At 34.5% G+C, this 20,625-nt stretch overlaps 1 protein-coding gene across 3 annotated transcripts in view; it reads left to right on the top strand.

Moving 5' to 3' along the window:
- Positions 1–2,834: 2,834 nt before the first annotated feature.
- The window catches only part of LOC121423152 (islet cell autoantigen 1-like), a 31,508-nt gene continuing 13,717 nt past the window's right edge, over positions 2,835–20,625 (top strand). The window contains exons 1-7 of one of the 3 annotated variants that reach the window (XM_041618474.1): positions 2,835–2,974; positions 10,196–10,311; positions 11,133–11,168; positions 15,834–15,917; positions 17,054–17,162; positions 18,226–18,298; positions 19,463–19,586. In XM_041618474.1, the coding sequence (XP_041474408.1) occupies positions 10,298–10,311; positions 11,133–11,168; positions 15,834–15,917; positions 17,054–17,162; positions 18,226–18,298; positions 19,463–19,586 (440 nt within the window). In that variant the 5' untranslated portion in view covers positions 2,835–2,974; positions 10,196–10,297. The remainder of the gene's footprint in view (positions 2,975–10,195; positions 10,312–11,132; positions 11,169–15,833; positions 15,918–17,053; positions 17,163–18,225; positions 18,299–19,462; positions 19,587–20,625) is intronic. The other 2 variants (XM_041618459.1, XM_041618466.1) reach the window with 2 other exon arrangements.

The following is a 20,625-nucleotide window of genomic DNA, read 5'->3' on the forward strand; positions in this document are numbered from 1 at the left end:
TGCGCAATAATTGACCGAAAACCGTTTTTACAACTTCAGATTTCAGTGGTTTTTTTTTTACAAATCCGCTCGCACGCTACTCTCTATATAGCGCAAACATTAAGCCTAAATATATACTTAGTATCTTATCATACTAAGTAAGCACTTCAAAAAGGCTTTGCTCAACTTGATTATGCCTACATAGGCCTATGACTTCATGCAGATTATAATATCTTGGTGAAAATATCTGTTTGCACCAAACTGCCTGTGACTGCCGCACCAGTTTACCCTTGGTAACCAATGCGGAGTTTCAAAGTCAATACACTCCAAAAGAAATATATTCACAAAATGGCGTTGGCTTATGTGTAATGGTGCTTTATTTCATCATCCCGACGAACCAAGATTGAGATAAAATACTAAAAATATAAACAAAGAAACATATAATAAATCATAAACAACTGAAACTAATCACTAAAGCACTAAAGAATAAACTTCATTATTCATACAAATACTATACTACGAATTAAGGTCTCTTATGAAATACGTATTAATCTACATTACTTTAAAGGTAAGTAGTGTTTGTGCAGAAATGCTCGGTTTTCACGCTGTGTCAAGGGAAATGGCGAAATCAAACTTACCCTGCGTAACATTTCTCGTACCTTTCCCTTGCACTTTTAGTCAATTGAAATAAAATGGATACAATCAAGCATTTTGGAACAACTTTGCCACCCAAATTGAAATTTCAACACTTAGTAAACACAACCTTTACAATTTTTCTGCCAGCTGGATCTGAGGACATAACTGAATCTGAACAAAAGTTTACATCAGACATCTCCAGCATTTTTTCACTAAGTTTTTTATCATTTAAAGTGGGTTAACATTTCATTTTTAATTTAATACTTGTTTTCCACACTTTTCCCAAGCTTGACAATGATTAACAAAATAAAAATCAAGCCTAAGCCGTTTCATGTAAATCACAGCTCAGTGTAAAGCAAATATCGCCACGATGGCATCGGTGTGTGGGGGAGTGGGGTGGGGCGCAATGCACTCTTCAAAGTGTTTTGGGCAAGAAAACAAGTTAAAAAAGGTAAAAGATATCTTCAAATTGATTTTACTAGCTAAATTCCATGTGTTCCTCATGATTAAGGTCTACTTTTATTCACATAACTATTTCAAAGTATTACGCAAATCATTTTTTACTAACTTTTCAAAAGTAAGCGGTGCTCACTCAAGCGGAAATATTTTTCGACAGTTATATCGTCATTTACTTAAATGGATCTGTACCAATGTTAAAAATAATGTGGAAAAATCTTTAAGATATTACAGATGTATCATTTTACAGGAATTTTTCGAAGTGTAAACTTTTTTGATACGCACTGTATAACAAGAAATGTAAACAGCCTAAAAATTACATATATCTCACTACACACTGCTGCATGACAATGCCCATTTAGACATATAAGTGCCTTTTTTGGCTTTGCCCCCCCCCCCCATGAAAATACCTTCCGCCGGCTCTGCCTTCCCATCCTCATAATATATACCCGTGCACGCTTGCTCTTCCGATTTTCCCGGCTTCGCCGCAGATAATTTTTTTTTCGGATTAACGAACCTTATTTCGTTTTCGAACCAGTGGCGTAGCTAGGATTTTTCTCCGGGGGGGGGGCACTGGGGGTTCCTTGCTTTTTCAGGGGGGGGGGGGGGCACCGGTCATTTTTTCCGGTGTGTGTATGTGTCACAAGGGCGGATCCGACTTTCGCCAATAGACCAGTTCGTAATTACTTCATGGGCAATTTTGGTCAAATGAAGCTTTCTTTTCTTTCATCATGATAGGCAGATTTCAAAGCAAGATATTATGTAAGCTTGTTTTACATAGCAGGATGAAGAAATCGAATAGACCAGCTGACTAGAATAGCACACCAATGAACACTTAATGAAGGTATTTGTTGCATTCCTACTTGGAATGCATATCTTAGCATGTTGCACAATGTACTTGACAAACTGAAATACCAGTCGTTCGTGCCTTTGTTGTTTTTGTGGATGTAAATGAAAACGACAATTCAAAAAATATATGAATAATCAAGACATTAAAGTTGGTGCTTATCTCATTAGATTTTAAAGCACCATGTCACTTTAGTACAAATGACCTTCTTCTGATCATGCGTAGAATCTTTTGATCATGCGCAGAAAGGAACTACGAACTGGCTTATAGGGAACGGGGCCGAAATTATCTTCACCTATATTTTCCCCGATCAGTCACTTATAAGTTTTATTCTTATAAAACAACATGAACATGATAATCTCATAAGCCGTATAAAAATTGCGAGCGCTATGCGAGCGCGAAGCACGAGCGAATTTTTTATTTATTTTTTTTACTTTTATGTATTTTGTCCTGAAAATGTAATACTCTTGGTAATGTTATGTGTGATCCTGAACAAGATTCGTTTGTAACTAGATGGTTACTGCGAACGCCAACGAGCAGAAATTTGTATCAACTGTTCTAGCATTATCAAAAAGGGAACTGTTAAGGACTGCTTACAGGGGCTTACAGTTACCCACGAAGACGGTATACATTTCAAAAATGCGAGCGCGAAGCGCGAGCAAATTTTTTTGACATTCCGACCTGAAAAATGGTCATTCTAAGCACTTTTTGTATTAAAAAATTGGATAGGTATGTAACTTAAACAATGGATGTGAGCGCGAAGCGCGAGAGGAAGAAAATTGAGAAAATTTAGGGGGACACGCCCCCCCCCCCCCCGCTTCCGCCGCCTATGCTCCCTCCCTCCCTTCTTTCTTTATTTCTCCTCCCCCTTCTTCTTTGCCAAACCCCAAACAAAACGTAATGTTGTCGCAAGAACTAAAGCTGGCGCTACATTGATACCGGTACTGAAAAAATATTGGGAGCATTACACGTAATATTAAAAGAATATGTTACAATTTTTTTCGTTGAATTAAAAGCATATTTTGGAGTCAAGTCATGCTTTGATGAGTTTGAATGGTAAGATGTTTGATTTTTATCGTTGAACATCGAAATGTTTTTACGTTTTTTACTTTTGGTGTCCGTTTCTGATGGGCTGAAAGTCTACCTGCTGCTGCGCCGCATCCCACACTCAGCAACAAGAGTTATTCCACGATTACCAATGCGTACAATTCCACCTACACGAAATTAAACAGGTGTTTCCACGACCTCATGTTATTTGTATTCAAATAGCGCATGAGCGAAATCGTCTGCCTCAGTATGTAGGTTGTGCGAGTAGTGTTGTGTGTGTCTTTCCTTTTTTTATGCCATGATGTAAGGTCATTTAGTCCTAAATACATGTATTATTTCAATCGATTGTGAATGATATTTTTTTCTCCATCATGAAAGACCAAAATAGGGGGGACATTTGATAGTGTTCCCCCTACTCATTAACTATACTCTAGTATGGTGCACCCATGCCATGGCATGGGTTCATATCGTCTCGCGAGCGAAGGATTATCAGTCATACGCACGCGACACACCACTACACTTCGAAAATACAGTGGGCTTTTGCCCACATAAAATATTATGTATAAATAAATATTCCACATCCTGCTATGACACTTACCGAATCATTTAGATCCTTCCGTGACTTCTCCTTGAAGTTTCTTTCTAATAATATGTATAGTGAGTGATTGTATTACCGACCGGCCTTGTATTACCGAACGCGCGCATCATATGCGTCAGAAAATAATCAAATACGCTCAAACCTTTGCAACTTCCTTCCAAAGGAAACTTAAATAGAAAAATGATGAAAAATTATCAAAAACACAATTTCGAAGTCTTTATATCCTCAAAACAATAAAATATTGTCAAAATAGCTCATCAGTGACTCTGTTTTTTCCAACTTTTCCCATAGAAAACACACGTTCGGTAATACGACACCTTTTCTAGTGACCAAAATATTTCACTTGCGAAGAGGGGTCCGATTGGAAGCTGATGTCGTAAAAATGAAAAACAATTTCGGCAAAATTTCTGCATGTTTATATTTTGTAGGTATTTGTGTATTTATGGTGAAAGTTTGGTGAATTTTATTGGAATAATGTGTTTGATATGATCAAATTCATGAAAAGTGTTCGGTAATACGATCCACTACCATATATTTTCTTGATCTTTAGTGAAGATTTTACGGAGATAGAAATCAGTCAGCGTTGATATCAATTTTCTCCTGAAGAGGGCGCGCTATTTATATTCATATCAAAGACACGACAAGGGAAAGAATAGGCACCTACACTATTTTACACGCATATCGACGCAAGGCATTACGCAAAGTCCGTAAAGTGTCCAATCTTTTCATTGTATAGACTTTGGTATACCGTATACGTATTATTGACGTTCGTCAAAGCTTGTACTGCTGGTTTCTTTCCAGGCACGTATATTTTCATTTTTTTTATCAGTCATCTTTTTAAATTAATCCAAATGAGTGTTATCATCACCAATAATAATCATCAATTATGTTTTTTGAAGGCATTTCATTAATTGGTGCCCATAATTAGTAAATTAATCATGAGGATTGCGCATTCAAAGAATTTAGATACAGTTATAAAATTACCGAGGAGCTGAATCAAGGTTGTGAAATTATTAGCGCCACCAACGGGCTTCCTTGTATTTCCGTGGAAGAGACAAGCGAAGTCACTTTCGAGGCCGAGGTAAGCAAATTGTGCTTTTTTTATCGGATTATTATTTTATTATTATTTTTATATTCAACAAACTCTTGCTACTTACCGGCAAGAGCCCCGGTGCGTAGCGAGAAGGAGCTTCGGCAAATATTACTTCAGCAATGAAGCGATGTTTGCCGACTACTTCGAAATCCAGGGTCAAACACGGTCTATTGTACGAGGTTAGTACATACTAACCTCGTACAATGTGTGAGTGAGTATGGTGGGGGGACGTGACACGTTCTACCCATCATGCCCATGGCTACTACTAGGATGGGGGGTCGGGTGTCCGGACACTTTATAATTTTGAAGCCTTCTTTTTTGTCTTTGGATTACACTAAAAATATGAATTCAATAGATGTAATCATCTTCTATTTTGTTCTCTACAATATTTCCTAACATTTTTTACCAGAAATCGATGAAACTTCACTTGTAAATTTTTCCAAATGACTTTCTAAAATTGATCGTCCGTACACACAACCTGTCCGGACACACAACAACTGGGTATACTAGTACACTCGTCTGCATTTCGTGCTTGCCCATTTTTTTTTTTTACTCAGTCTTAATCTTATCCTGGCCTGATGGAACTGTGAAGTGTGCTTATAGCAATATAGGACAAGTCCATTATTTTATTATGTGAAATATGAAATATTTTGATTTTCTCGTCATTGTCATGACATGTGAAATGAAGATTCATTCCTCCCTGAACAAGTGGAATTCCATTAACATTTTGTGCTTCAGGCAAGGAGATCCTGATCGTCATATTCGTAAAAAAGGAAATATTGTATAATTCAAACAATAAAAAAACAAAAGAAATAATGAGTGAGTGACATCATTGACTCTCATTTGGATGTATTCCTGCCCCTATACAAGGCTCTTGTTCGACCACATTTGGAGTATTTTAGTGTTGTGTGGAGCCCTAGATTCATCACTGATGACAAAAGGATTGAATCTGTTCAACGTAGAGCTACAACACTCATTCAATGAACAAGGTTATAATATAACCTTGTTCTCAGTTATATCTCCATGTGTGACAAAATAAGGGTGGCAATGTTTGGCTTATTTTCTCTTTTTCTTTGGGGCAAATGCTTGATTTTTTACACTGACAGTTTCCATTAGACCTGGGGAGCGTTTCATGAAAGGACTTGTCAGACATTTTATCCGACAAGTCCCATTTATCCGACAGTTGCCATAGTAACAGTGCCTCTCAGCCAATCAGAATCAAAGAAAGATGTCAGATCTGACAACTTGTCGGACAAAAACGATCATGAAACGCCCCCCTGTTAATTCATACTGCTTGGCTCTTATTTAAATTTGATTCTTTATATCATTTTTTCTTAATTAAAAATAGAGATCAAAAAATGAAAATTTTCTTGCCATATTACTTTCCACCAATAGAGGGCGTACACAAAAATATGCCCAAAATTCAAGTTTTTGAGCGCTCTGGTGAATACAAAAATTATTCCCACATTACTAATGATAAATAAATTAAAACTGTATGAAAATTAGTAATTTTGGTCACAAAAGTGATATTTTAATGATTTTTTAGAGTGTGTGCTCTATACAGCATTGGCATACCATAGTCCTACCTGTAGATTCTCCACAGGCCAGATGGTAGCAGTGAACAAGTGAGCTACAAGGCTATTTCCAGGATTTAGCTCCTTATCCTACAGTGAAAGACTTGTTAAACTGAATCTGTACTCCTTACATTACCGCAGAGAACGAGGGGACATGATACAAGTATTTAAAATATTGCATGGTATAGACAGAATCAACCCAGAGTCTCTCTTCATTAGGTCCCAGTACCAGGGAACAAGAGGTCATCCCTTCAAACTGTTCACAACTCACTGTCGGTTGAACGTCCGCAGTAGCTTTTTCAGTAAAAGAGTGATCCAAGCTTGGAATAGTTTGCCTGCAACACTAGTAATGTCCTCCAGTATCAACTCGTTTAAACATGGATTAGATTCTTTTTGGTCAAGCAAACATTTTGAAATTGTCTGACATCCACGCCCGCACTATACTGTTTAGACTTGTAATTATGCATCAAGTGTTTACGACCGGGAGATCCACAGGATTACCTACTCTCCCGTACAGATGATGATGATGATTGATGTAACTGGCTCGTTCATATAGCTATTTTGTTAAAAATAAGCGAAACTTTGAAATGTCCTAACTTTCTTATTTTACATCCAATTTTGATGAAATTTTCAGCATTGTGCTTGTCTGATTTTTCTCTATTGATTCAAATCAACATATTTCTGAGGTGGACTTGACCTTGAAAAGTTCCACGGCCGATCTTTTTTTTCAAGTCGCTTTACCCTTTATAATTTTCACATGAGTAATTAGAGTAAAGAAAATATTCGAAACTTAGGTGCAATCAGGGGTAGTGCCGAGGGGAGGGGGAATTTTGATAGGCGGTGGGGGAGCAAGACAAGCAAACAGGGATATCATTTTTGAAGCAAATGACCAATACTTGTGAACTCTTTATTTTTTGTCTACACCAAGTAAGAAAAAATAGTCTGAAATAGATACAGACTTTGAAAATTAGGTGATAAAAAATATCCTGACATCGTGACACTTCGAGTAAGGAAAATAGTTTGGAAATAGATACAAACCTATTACAAATTGGTGAAAAAAAGAAAAAAATAGTGTTGGCACCATTACATAAAGTAAGAAAATCAAATTGAAATTTGATACAAGGTTCTTAGATTTGAAAAAAATATAAAAAAAATATTTTGACATCATGACACCAAGTAAGAAAAATAATTCAAAAATAGATACAACTTCGTACTATACGAAATAGCCTAGCATCATGACAAGTAAGTAAGAAAATTAGTTAAATACAAAGATATAAATTTCTTACAATATGGAAAATGTAAAATAGTCTGTCATCATGACATCAAGTAAGAAAAATAGCATAAAATAGATACAAACAACTTTGATTAAAAAAAAATAGATAGAAAATAGCTTTGGTAACATGGCAAGGTTGATAAATAGCAAAAAATAATATGTGCATTAAAAATAGAAAAAGTAGCCCATTTTTATTCTATTTCACCTGTGAAAATAGCAAAGAAATAGTCTGTGAGTTGAAAATAGGGAAAAAGTTCATTTTGTAAAAATAGTCCTGTTTTATTAAAGAATAGTAAAAAAAAATAGAGAGTAATAGGGAAAAATATATTTTCTCGCAACAAAAAACGAAAAGGGCTTTCTTTGATTTCTGATTGGCTGAGAGGCACTGTTACTATGGTAACTGTCAGATAAAACAGGACTTGTCGGATAAAACGTCTGACAAGATCTTTCATGAAACGCTCCCCAGATGGACTTTTGATTGTGCATCTAGACTTTGTATACTGTGGATTTGGCCTCGTCGCGCCGCCGCGTCCGCCGCAGAGATTTCCTTGTGAGCGCTCTATCAGCCGCATGCATTTCGTCTTCAAATATGGCATGAAGGTTGAGTATGGTATAGTGAAGAAGCTTATTGATTTTGGTGTGGGTGGAGGTGACATGGTAAGGTCAAAGGTCATTTTCAGGTCAACATTAAAGTTTACATGCAAGACTCTCTTATGACACCTAACTCCGCAACCAAACTTGGATGGTAGATGGATTTGGGCTACCTGCATCTTATGCTACAGTCGGAGGTCACATGGTAAGGTCGAAGGTCATTTCCAGGTCAACGTTAAAGTTTACATGCAAGACTCTTATGACACCTAACTGCAACTGTAAGTCATTTTTCAACCAAACTTGGATGGTAGATGGACTTGGGGGACCTGCATGCTAGGGTCATTGTCACCCTGATAATTGTATTTTTTTGTCAAATTTCTGTGTGAGCTCTATATATCGCAATGACAGATGACACGGTGGGTTCGAGGGATACATGTGCTCGGCTGCGCAACTTGCTGAGCATCTCTTGTTTTTAGCTCATCCGGCCCGAAGGGCAAGATGAGCTTATGCTGTGGCGTCCGTCGTCTGTCGTCCGTCCACAATTTCAAAATGCTACTACTTCGCCATTTCAAGTCCTATTTCAGTTCTGTTTGCTTTATATGATAGCACTAGGTGGGGCATTGAAAACTTCTACACAGAATTTCATTAAATATGCTAATTTATGCGCATTTTTCAAAATTCACAAAAAATGCTACTTCTTTATTTGTTGACCGATTTTGATTTTTTTGCTTCCATCTGGTAGAGCTTCATGAGGTTCACCAAACTACAAAGAATTTTGAAACTTTGACCAGAACAATTTTTATGCTAATTTATGCATATTTTTAAAAATTGACATAAAATGCTTCTTCTTTATTTCTTGACCTATTTTGAATTTTTTGATTCCATCTGGTAGAGCTTCATGAGGTTCAGTCTTTTACACAGAATTTTGAAATTTTGACCAGAACAATTTTTATGCTAATTTATGCGAAATTAATTTATGCATATTTTTAAAAATTCACATAAAATGCTTCTTCTTTATGTGTTGACTGAGTTTGATTTTTTTCTTCCATCTGGTAGAGCTTCATGAGGTTCACCAATCTTGTACACAGCATTTTGAAATTCTGACTAGAACAATTTTTATGCTAATTTATTCGAAATGTATTTATTAATATTTTTTTAAATTTCACATGAAATGCTTTTTCTTCTTTAATTGTTGTCCGATTTTTACTTTTTTTCTTCTTCCATCTTGTAGAACTTTATGAGGTTCACCAAACTTCGACACAGATTTTTGAAATTTTCAGTAGAAAATTACTTATGTTAATTTATGCAAAATTTATTTAGAAATCACAGAAAATGCCTCTTTTCTTTATTTGTTGACAGATTTTGATATTTTTTCTTCCATCCGGTAGAACTTCATGAGGCCCACCAAACTTCTACACAGAATTTTGAAAATTTTCAGTAGAAAATTATTTATGCTAATTTATGCAAAATGTATTCATAAATCACAGAAAATTTTTTTTTTCTTAATTTGTTGACAGATTTTGATTTTTTTCTTCCATCTGGTAGAGCTGCATGAGGTTCACCAAACTTGTACACAAAATTTTGAAATTTTGTCTGGAAAATTATTTATTCTAATTTATGCATTATTTATAAATCACAAAAAAATGTTTTTTCTTCTTCATTTGTTGATCAATTTCAGTTTTGTTTGCTTTATATGATAGCTCGAGGTGGTGATACAAAATTTAAATATAGAATTTTGAAACTCATTGAATCTGCTATTTATTCATTTATTTTCAAAACTCACAAAAATTGCTTACTTATTTGTTGATTTATTTTGGTTATTTTTGTTCCATCTGAGAGCTACATTACATGTAGGTTCACCAAGGTTCTACCCAGAGTTAAGAAACTTTGAATTCATATGAAATTTATTCATACATCACAAAAAATGCTTCTATGTCATTTCTTCATCAATTTAAATTCTATATCCTCAATTTATGTCACCAATATAATTCACTACAGTGTCAACTGGGCTGAAATTAAAATTGTGTTAAATTGTGTTGCGAGATGCCGGATGAGCTCCACATCATGGATGTGCTAGTATATGGTTTCCTTCTCATTTCAGGCGAGAAATTCACAGACGTATCTGTAGCTGTTGAATAATCCAAAAGATTGTATAACAGGAACGCCAAATCATTCACTATTCAGCTGATTAGCAAGCATCATCATGCATCAGCAAAGGTAAGTTTCATGGGCTACATTCAAACACAAATACCCCCCCCCATAAGGTTTAAAACAAGTCTTGAAACTTGTGGGCAAAGTATTTGTCTGCTCCGAACTACTGATTGACATTAAAGCCAATTGATTAGTCACATGTGTTATTTTTCAATTTTTTTTGCTGGCCTTGTGTCGGTTGGTACAAATACATGCAATGTAAAAAGTTATAAAAAGATATTGAAAACTTTGAAGATATGAAATTGAATTCTAAATACAGTGGCATTAATTATACAATATGCCATACAGCATGAAATCAACAAAGATGTCAGTTTTCAGGATTATAATTCTGTGTTTATTGGCGTAACCATTCTTTAAAATTCGAAATTTAGATGTTTTTTTTTTCAAATTCGGTATTACAGTGTCATACAATTATTTTTTTAGCCACACGTATGATAGAAATATTGCAGGTTTCAGGCATTTACCTACATGTTACTTCTTGCTCTTGTACCTTTGGTTTTGGTGTTCATTCTTCTCAAAATGTTGTGTTTTTAACTTATATTCAACATTTTCAACTTGTTTTGTTTCAACTTAATTTACCTGCAAGATCAACTTCCATGTATTACATGAGAATCGGAAATGATAAAATTTTACATACATGTACATGGTTATAGGAATTAAGCAATGATTCATATCCAATCAATCAACTGCAATGATTGTGATTTCACTATACATTAAAAAAGTAAATACTTAAAGTAAAGTAATTTAAAGTAAATACTACTCTCATAGAGGAAGAAAATATTTTGTTTTTAAAACAAACCTCCATATTTGTGATAAATATTTTGTAGGTCTGCGAATCCAGAGGAAGGTCCTTTGGTAGAACGGTCAGTATTGGTAGATGTTTGTCTAGAGTGCTGTTCTTTCAAGAGCATGAAATTAATCAATCTTGTATAATAGTTGTATTTGTTTTCATAGCCTTTGTGTAGATTGCACGGTTAGTTCTCCATCGGCCGTGAGTTTGCCCAAGCACTTCATTTGAGCCAGATCAGGGGGTGTTTCATAAAGCTTTTAGTCTGACTAAAAGAAGAAATCACTCTTAAATTTTCAATTGTTTGGGGTACGATGCATTGCTGCATTAATCAAATCATGCATAGGATTATAACTACCGCATATTCATCAATAAGATTACACATTCATGTAAAATATCATGTGTGTATTGTTGGCATTTAAGCATGATTTGTTGTACTGAGATTTCATTCTTCGAGACACTCCCTAGATCTGTCTGGAAAGAAAGTGAAGAGAGTTTGGATTTGCTTTCTTAACAGGCCAAGTGAGGTAGTTCTCACTTTATAGGCTATAACACATGTAGAGTACAAAATAGAAAGAATGCTGAACTTGTTCAATAAAAAAATGCAATTATAAGTACTGTAAGTTGAAGCCAAAATTCTAAATAGAAACCTTTTTTACCAGACATGATATTTTTATTTCACCATAGAATAATAAAATTTTATTTTGCACAAAAATGTCAAAGCTGACCTGCAGGTTTTCTATTGAACCTCTGAGTTTGAAACTCAAGCTGATGGGGACTAGCTAACATCTGTATTTAATGAGAGGTGACAAAAATATTGTTAATGCTGGTTTATAAAGTTAATTCTATTTGCTATAGGGCCTCGGTTTAGAAATTTACATGCATCGCCTTATTGATACCCCTTCCCTATCAATTTTGATACCATTAAAGGGGGGGGGGATAACTGGTTCCCCCAAAAATCATTGATTCTTTTGAAATTGTTAAATATTCTAATTTGCAGTATTAAAATGTTTCCAATTTAAATTTAATCTGAAATGGAAATGAACAATTTTTTTCCATATAAAATATTGGCAATTTAGAAACTATTATTTAAAAAAGTAACAGAATATAGATACAAGTACATGTAACTGTGCAAAGCTTTACCTGCTATTTAAAGGCATTTCTGCATGTTCCTTACATGTACATGTATGTACAAAAGGTAATAGATCTGTGTTTATGTTGTGATTTTGATTAGTCTATTAAAATAGAATTACCCAATTTATAGTTTAGATACTTTTGTAGTTTTGTTTGACACTATTTTGCATTGCAGTACAACTAACACACTATGATTGCTTGAAAGCACAATTTTTTGTTTGTTGCTTTTTTACATTAACATTTTTAAGTATGAGCTTTTGTATGTAAATTGTATCATATTGTACATAACATATGACATCACAAATCAAAAAGTGAAAATTCTTTAGATTTTTAAATCTTTGCTGGATTTTCCTTGAACATTAAACAATATTTTTTTTTATTATCATCTATATAGAGTATTCTAGCGATGTATTAAAAACGCATATTTTGGTCTGCATCAATTGCCCTAGCAGTATCATCGCATATCCCTAAAAAGGACTGAAATCTGACGAATATCCCATAGGCTCCTGTACAAAATTTGCTATTGAATATGAGAGCAGATTCAACAGTTTAATACGTGAAAGATACAATGCGTTCATAGAGCACTACTATGCTTGACGGCGTCAAAATAAGCTACATGCAAGTCGCATGTTGACGACCAAAATTGATCCAAAAGTGATCTATGACTTGTTTTCATTCAAATTGCTCCCTTTTTTGTGGTGGGAGTGCGATAGATAATAATGATTATATTGGATGGGTTCATTTCATAAAATACCAGAAATATATATTTTCCCCGAACTCTTGGAAAGAACTCACTGGTATTCCATTCTGAGGCTCCACATTAACTTTTTTGGTGGTGGCCTGTTCGGGCCACCAAAACCTTCAAATAATTTTTTTTGGTGGCCCACTAATAAGGTTTGGTGGCCCGAAAAAATATAAAGAAAAACATTAATTAAAAATGAATAAAACAAACTGAAATATTCTGCAATCACTAACATGTACCACTATTCTTTGTACATCGTGTATGTAAATCGTGCTTGCTGTTATTTTACTTTGCTTATTTTGTGGTAATATATATATTGTTCTATCATTGTAAATATGAAATGATTGAAAGAGAATAAAATAATTGTATTGTTCCCAGGTTGTGTAGATTTTTAATCTCCGTATAGACACATACTCATAATGGTAAAGTAAATAAATAGTGCATATACATGTATCAAACTCAGATAGATTTACAAAACAATTTTTCCTTTCTTCCTTTTTGATTGTAAAACCTAGATTATGCAGGCCCCAAATCCATGCTGCAGAATTAGAACAATGTGTAAAAGGGGGAAATAAACAAAAATAATTTTTAGAATAGTATATTGAAAAAAGAAAACAAAATTTGTAAAAATGAATACGGTAAGTGAAATAAAACAAAAGAAATAAGAAAGAAAAAACAAAGAACAGGTCATGAAAAAATTTGAGAAAAAACAAAAGAAGATTTAAGAAAAATAAATAAAACAAAATTATCAAAAAATGGGGAAAATTATTATTATTCAGTAGAAACATGTTCTTTAATCAGGCATTTTCAATGGGAAGGGGTATAAATGGTTTAATCACTGAAAAAAAATGAAAGAAAAAAATAAAATGGCAAAAGTTATCTGGAAAAAACAGTGAGAAAATTCCTTCCCTATATTTGACAAAATGATGGAAAAAAATCACATGTCATATCAATGAAATGCCTTCCCAAAGTATTTACTTCCTTAAGAGTGGTTTAAGAAGTCATTTGTAAACAAGAAAGAAAGAGCGGCCTATGTATTTTTGGCTCAAAGATACACAGCTTCGAAATAAACCAAATATCAACATACATACAAATGCACATATGGGACTGTGATGTACTCACCTATGTGTTTTATGTGCAATAATGCATTTGGAAATCGATCTTTTTGAGTCAAAAGAGAGGTCATAATTCCTCCTTTTAATGCTTGCAATTAATCAGGTTTCAGTAATATGGACTGTAGAAGGGCATTTCATTGGTGTAAAATGTGACTTTGACGTAGATTTCCAAAGCTCTGGGGAAGATTTCTTAGCAGTAACATTTCGTATCGCTGCTCCCTGGGTCTGAATAGTCTGCTCGTGCACAGCTAGCTGCATTGGTTTCATGCATGCAAAGCTCAGCCAGACAGCCGGCGCGGCCGGCTGAATAATAGTTACTGTATGCTAGCGGTAGGCCTACATACTGTCATGACTATGCAATCTTTGTGTGTGTGTATTTGTGTGTAGATTAACAAAAAAGGCGCATGACGAATTGGCTTGCAATTTTAACTGTAGAAGGTTGATAAATGCATGCAAAATCGGGAGAAAAATTGCGCTACTTTGAAAATTATTGGTTGCCCGATTCGGGCCACCAAAACTTAACATTTTTTCAATAATGGTTGCCCGAGATGAATTTTTGGTGGCCCCGGGCCACCGGGCCACCGCTAATGTCGAGCCTTGGGTATTCCATTCTGAGCCATCTAGTATAATATAATTATTTTTTAAAACTATTTTTACAATGGAATTTTTATCAGAGTGAACTTCCCCTTTGATATTCTGTCCAAAGCCAAGGACTTTTATAGACCTCAGAGGCCTAGGACTAAATGTAGATTTCCTTCTGCCAATGTGGTACTTGGTGACCGAGTACCACGTCTGTCTCGGTGTCTACATTTGGTCGACACAACGAGTAGCATAGTGACAATTTTTAGATTTTGTTTGTCAAACTTATTGCCATAGACTTTTTAGGTCCAAATGTAAATATCCTGAAATTCCTGATGCTTGTAGAAGTAGCAGCATATACACTGTTTTGCTCATTGCCTTCATAATGTATGGTCTTTATAATACAACCAACAAATGTAGTATAGTATAACTACATAGTACATGTACTTGTACATGTACACTGTAGTACTAATTCAAGCTGAAATATCACAAGACCCTTCAGTCTTACTCTCATTCCTAATTTGCTATGACTCTTCTGTTGTTATTTTTTTCATTTGTAAAATCATTTTAGATCATCTGGTAGAAACCATCAACTGTGTAGTTATAGGCCTACAAGTTAAGAACTAAGCGTGCATATTCTCAATGTATTATTGTTGCTTTAATTTTGAAAAGAAAGTGTAATTTTCTTTAAAGTATTGTTTGATTAGTGAATTTTGTGTCTTGCATACAGTACATGTACATATTCCTTCAGTAAAAATTAGAATGGTTTTGTGATAAACATCTGTATGTCCATTGCATTTTCTGAGTACAGGGGAGCGTTTCATCAACATTTTTGTCTGACAAGTTGTCAGGGGCCCGTTGCAGAAAGAGTTGTGTTTAAACGCACGCAAGCCAAAAAATCAATCGCAAGTCCCAAATGCGCGCTGTTGATTGGTTGACAATCAAGTTGCGCATGATTTTTTGAGTTGCGATTGATTGCAACTCTTTCTGCAATGGGCCCCTGATCTGACAACTTTCTTTGATTCTGATTGGCTGAGAGGCACTGTTACTATGGTAATTGTTGGATGAAACAGGACTTGTCGGATAAAATCCTTTCATGAAACACTACCCCGGTATGCCTCATCAATGTGCACATGAATGTATGATTCCTAAATGCTGTTTTATCTTTCAGAAGTTGGGAATCTGGCTATTCTTCCTCTTCCTATGATAAGTATGTACAGGAACAGTCAGGAAACAAGAAATCTGTTGCTAACAGGTAAGGTAACACTTTATAACACTCTGTCTTCCTGAAATTCAATCTCAAATAGTAATTTCCGGAATTTCATTTTTGTAATACAAGGGCTTTCCGTTTAGTATGAAGTTACATTTAGATTGAGCTTCTAATGAAAGACTCATTTCTGTGTATTTCTGGCTATTTTCTCAGATTTAGAGAGTTTCAGAGTTAGCCACAGAGCAGATTTTCCTTTGATGGTGTTTTTACCAAAGTCAATATATTTTGTGATTATAAGTATGAAAGAGTTTACAAATGTAGAGTGGTTTTAAAAGGGGTGTAGAAATGTTTGCCCTGAGGTAACTATAGACTGAAATGGAAGCAGGCAATATTTGTATTTGGCATACATGACATTGCTGCCTGCTTTAGGTAACAACGTTCCACTTTAAAAATTGATTCCACGTCAGTTTCTCCGAACTTTGCACACAGACATTTGTAGGCCATATATGAAAAATTAGTACAGTTCATTCATTTGCTAACATGTATTTTGTTTCTATTAGTGTTTGAATTTCGACTTGAAATCGAGTCAGGTAGAATAATGTGATCTGGAGATTTGGGCTTTTGTAAGACTGAAAGGGATCATAACATTGAGTTTTATCCACATTTCTGCAGAGGAACTCAAGTTACTTGTGTTTTCATCAAATTTTTACACTTCAATTGAAAGATACAAGTAAATTCTGGTACTGGCAACAAAATAAAATATGATTTCACAGTTCTTCTAAACTAGAATGCAGCAGAGAAACTAAGTTTTAGTTCCCCAATTGTGCTGAGTAATGATATGGAGCGTGGAGCGTTGTGGCCCAGTGGATTAGTCTCCGGACTGTGAAACGGTCATGGGTTCGAATCCCAGCCATGGCGTAATTTCCTTCAGCAAGAAATTTATCCACATTGTGCTGCACTCGACCCAGGTGAGGTGAATGGGTACCCGGTAGGATTTATTCCTTGAACGCCTTAGCGCCTATTATTATGGCGGCTTAGCAACAGCTGGGGTAATAATATGATACCAAGTATCAAAGTGCAGTTGAGTATGTGCACATAGTAACTGCGCTATATAAGGGGACATATTATCATTATTATCATATATGAGTTTCTCTGTTTTATCTTCTTATTTCATGATTTAGGATGCAGCAGCAATATTGGGTTACCAAACAGAGTATGATCAAGAAACTTGGAAGGAAAGAAGATGAACATGTGATAGCTGGTGACTCGGAGCTTGATGCTAAATTAGAGGTATGATTCTCAGGGTTGGTGGAGGGATGGGTAGGTACTCAGATTGTGTATTTAGGCTGCTATTAAAACTATAACTATTTTAAAGTGTTATGTTGGTAGAGAAACATTATATAGTATGTACATAGTAAAGGAACAGTTCTGAATGATTTCGCCTCAAGGGGTCATTCCGTAACCACAATATAAAATCCCAATTCATCCAGATCGTTAGATCGGCAGAGGGAGGGATAGGAATCGGTTTAAATCGGGAACAGTGGAGAAAAGTTGTGAGGATAGGGTATTAGCTGTCATTTATTCAAATCGGGAAGATTGGCATGAAAAATTAGCATTCTTAAATGGACATTTAATGGAATTGGGGGCTTTGGGTGGAGTGTGGGTAATATAGTAGTGTCCAAAAAAATCATGTGTTGTTTCTTTTAGAAGGTATTGAGGTAAGTCCTTGTTTGATAGTCATTCATATCTCACCAGTCTTGAATAAAAGTTTTAAAAATGTGTGTTGGACAAAATGTCTTAATGCCTGGGCCCCATTGAATGAAAGGTATTATTATGCTGTAGTAACTTTCCCTTCCAGTGGTTAACTTACATGGAATCCTTGATTTTGATAGGCCGTTTAGGACCGTTTCCATGGTACATACCAGTGACCATTGGAAGGCAAAGCTACCATAACTTTTCTGCAACAGGTCAAGGGTACACTCTTGACCAATCTTTTGAAATTTTGATTAAGATCCATTTTATTCATATGTTTTACTAGGGACTAGTGGAATAATTTCATTGCTACGCATGCAGAAATTTGACAAGAAAACAAGGAAGGAGAACGTTTGCATGAAGCAATGTGATCAATCTTCGTGATTACTATAACTCTTTATATAGTATTGATGTGTGTACGGTGATCTGTATTGGGTTCTCTTACATTAAGGGTTGAAGATTAGCAAAGGAAAGGGGATCAATAGTAAATGAATATAATCAGGATAGGAAAATAATTACATTGCTTTTTTTTTTATTTATTAATTTTCTTCTCAAGAAAATTAATGGACAGTTAATTATTTTTTTTAAAATATCTATGCAGGTTTTCAAGTCAATTCAGAACACATGTATGGAGATGCTGAGAATAATAGAGAAATATCAAGATAATTTGTGTGGTAAGTTAATTTGGGTGTTTATTGAGTCAAATACTTTTCATTGTGATGTCATATTGCATACTGTATGCCAGTCATACTGTGGAGAATGATCCTGAATGAAATATCAAGGAAAATAAGTGAGAAGTTTATTTGGGTATTCATAAACAGAAAATTGATTACAAGGTTTTGGACTCAACAAATTTACTTCAGTTTGCAACAGTTAATATCCATTTTTTGTAGGAACATTGTTAAAAATACTTCGAAAGCATTGTTCTAATATACCTGTACATTTTACAAAGATGGAATTTTTTATTTTGATAGGAATACATGGTTATCTTGAGGATCAGGAAAAATTTTCAGATCTTTTTAAATAATGCAACTAATGAAGTTCACTTTTCCACTTTCCAGAAGAAAAAAAAGTTTTTGCACTTCATTTTATCTCATATATTAGCAAGGGTTCTAGTCTAGCAGCTAATTCTAGACTTTTTTATTTGTAAACAAATTTGCATGTGCTGATGGATTTAAAGAAGTATTTAGTTCTTAAAAACTGTTAAAGGATTTCAAATATTATTTTCTTTACATTGTGTTTTTTTCTCCTTGGAATTAAACATACTGATGCAATAAACTTGGGCACAGTATGTACATGTAGGGTTTTTTTTATCGTTTGTCTGATGTATTTTTATATTATTTTTGTCTTAATTGAAAAGTTATTGGGTCAAACAACAGTTGTGGTCACTTTGTTTGACATTGTCTAGTAGAAGTTACAAGATCCTGTTGTAAGCTACTTGTACCTGTCTATATTAGTTGGCTATGGAAAATTTTTATTATATAATTTTTGCTTTAATTCAGTTTTATGGAAAATAGCACCAAATATAGCAAGAGATGAGGGATGACATGATATTGAAAGACTTTCATTCTGTAGAATATTAAATGTACAGTATGTATGAAAAAAATGAAGGGAACTGAATTTAATTTCAATTTGAAAAAACAAACAGAAACAAAGGATGTTAACCATATATCAACAGGCCACTTTGACAATGTTAAAGTTGCTTTCAGTGCATTGAATTTCATCAAGCTTTTCTGCACCCAGAGTGAAATTGCATGAATATTGAACAAGCTTCATTTTATTGGGGTGGTATTGGTGTAGAATTGCGTCAATAAATCTTTTTATTATTATCATTATAGCTCTATCTCAGGAGGAAGGTGGAATGGGTCGTTTCTTGAAGCAGTGCAGCAGTGTAGATAAGACAAGAGCTGGTAAAATGATGGCTGCAGTGGGTAAAGCACAGACAAGTTCATCAGAACAAAGGTATACAAATCTTGTTTGTTTATTCACTTTGTTTATTCACTTGTTTGTTTATTCATATATCTATTGATTATTTATTCATTCACTTGATTGTTGTTTGTACATTTATTTATTTGTTTATTTATTTATTTATATATTTATTATTTTATTTATTTATTTATTTATTTCACTTACCCAGATAAGCATTTAACAACTTCATGGTAAATTGCTGGGGTTTTTTGTACAGATATTATAGGATAAAAACAAGAAGAGATGATACCTGGGCAATGAGATAATTGCACTCATAATCAGGAAATTATTACCAATAGCATTTATTAATAGTTCAGTTCATTATCTATATGGATATTTTTAGAACAATTATGATTTATTTTCATATTATTTGATCTATTTATGGTAAATCGAATTGTTTTGATGAAAATTGAAACATCAGAAGCGGAAGGTTGAGACTTGCTTACATTGTTAGTTGCATTTCAATATGATTTTTTGTTTGTTTGCAAGGCGTACTCATACATCACAGAGAAATGTTATTGTGACATCACGAGCTACCTTCTGTGGTGATTGTTCAGATAGATTATCATCATTGTTTTTTTCTGAACAGACAAAAGAGGAGCAAATAACAATAAGCTATGCCGTTTACATTCATTTGATTGTTAATGCAATTCATGATTGCATGTTAAAAAGCAGATGTGTCATCATGCAAGAATAAGAAAGGCCTCTAACTACCTCCTCTCGTCCCGTTCCAGTTCCAGCCCTTGGTTGTATGTGAAATGCCTCAGTGTGTGAAATCCAATACTAATATCATGCAGTTATCATCTATGCTTGTAGATGGATTGTAATTAGATTACATAGAGTCTAGCTCTTGAATCGACCCTGCTGGTTTCATAGCTCAAGTTATACCAGTAGATTTCAGGAATTATCTTTGGAAAGTATTGTATGCTAGCATACATGCAGTTACGGTAGTCATTTGAAATCAGATCTTCTGCAATTATCGCTTGGGAAATAATCATTAGACCACTTTACCACTAAACTCCCATATGGTATG

This window comes from Lytechinus variegatus, chromosome 1 (genome assembly GCF_018143015.1).
Source record: "Lytechinus variegatus isolate NC3 chromosome 1, Lvar_3.0, whole genome shotgun sequence".
NCBI lineage: Eukaryota > Metazoa > Echinodermata > Echinoidea > Temnopleuroida > Toxopneustidae > Lytechinus > Lytechinus variegatus.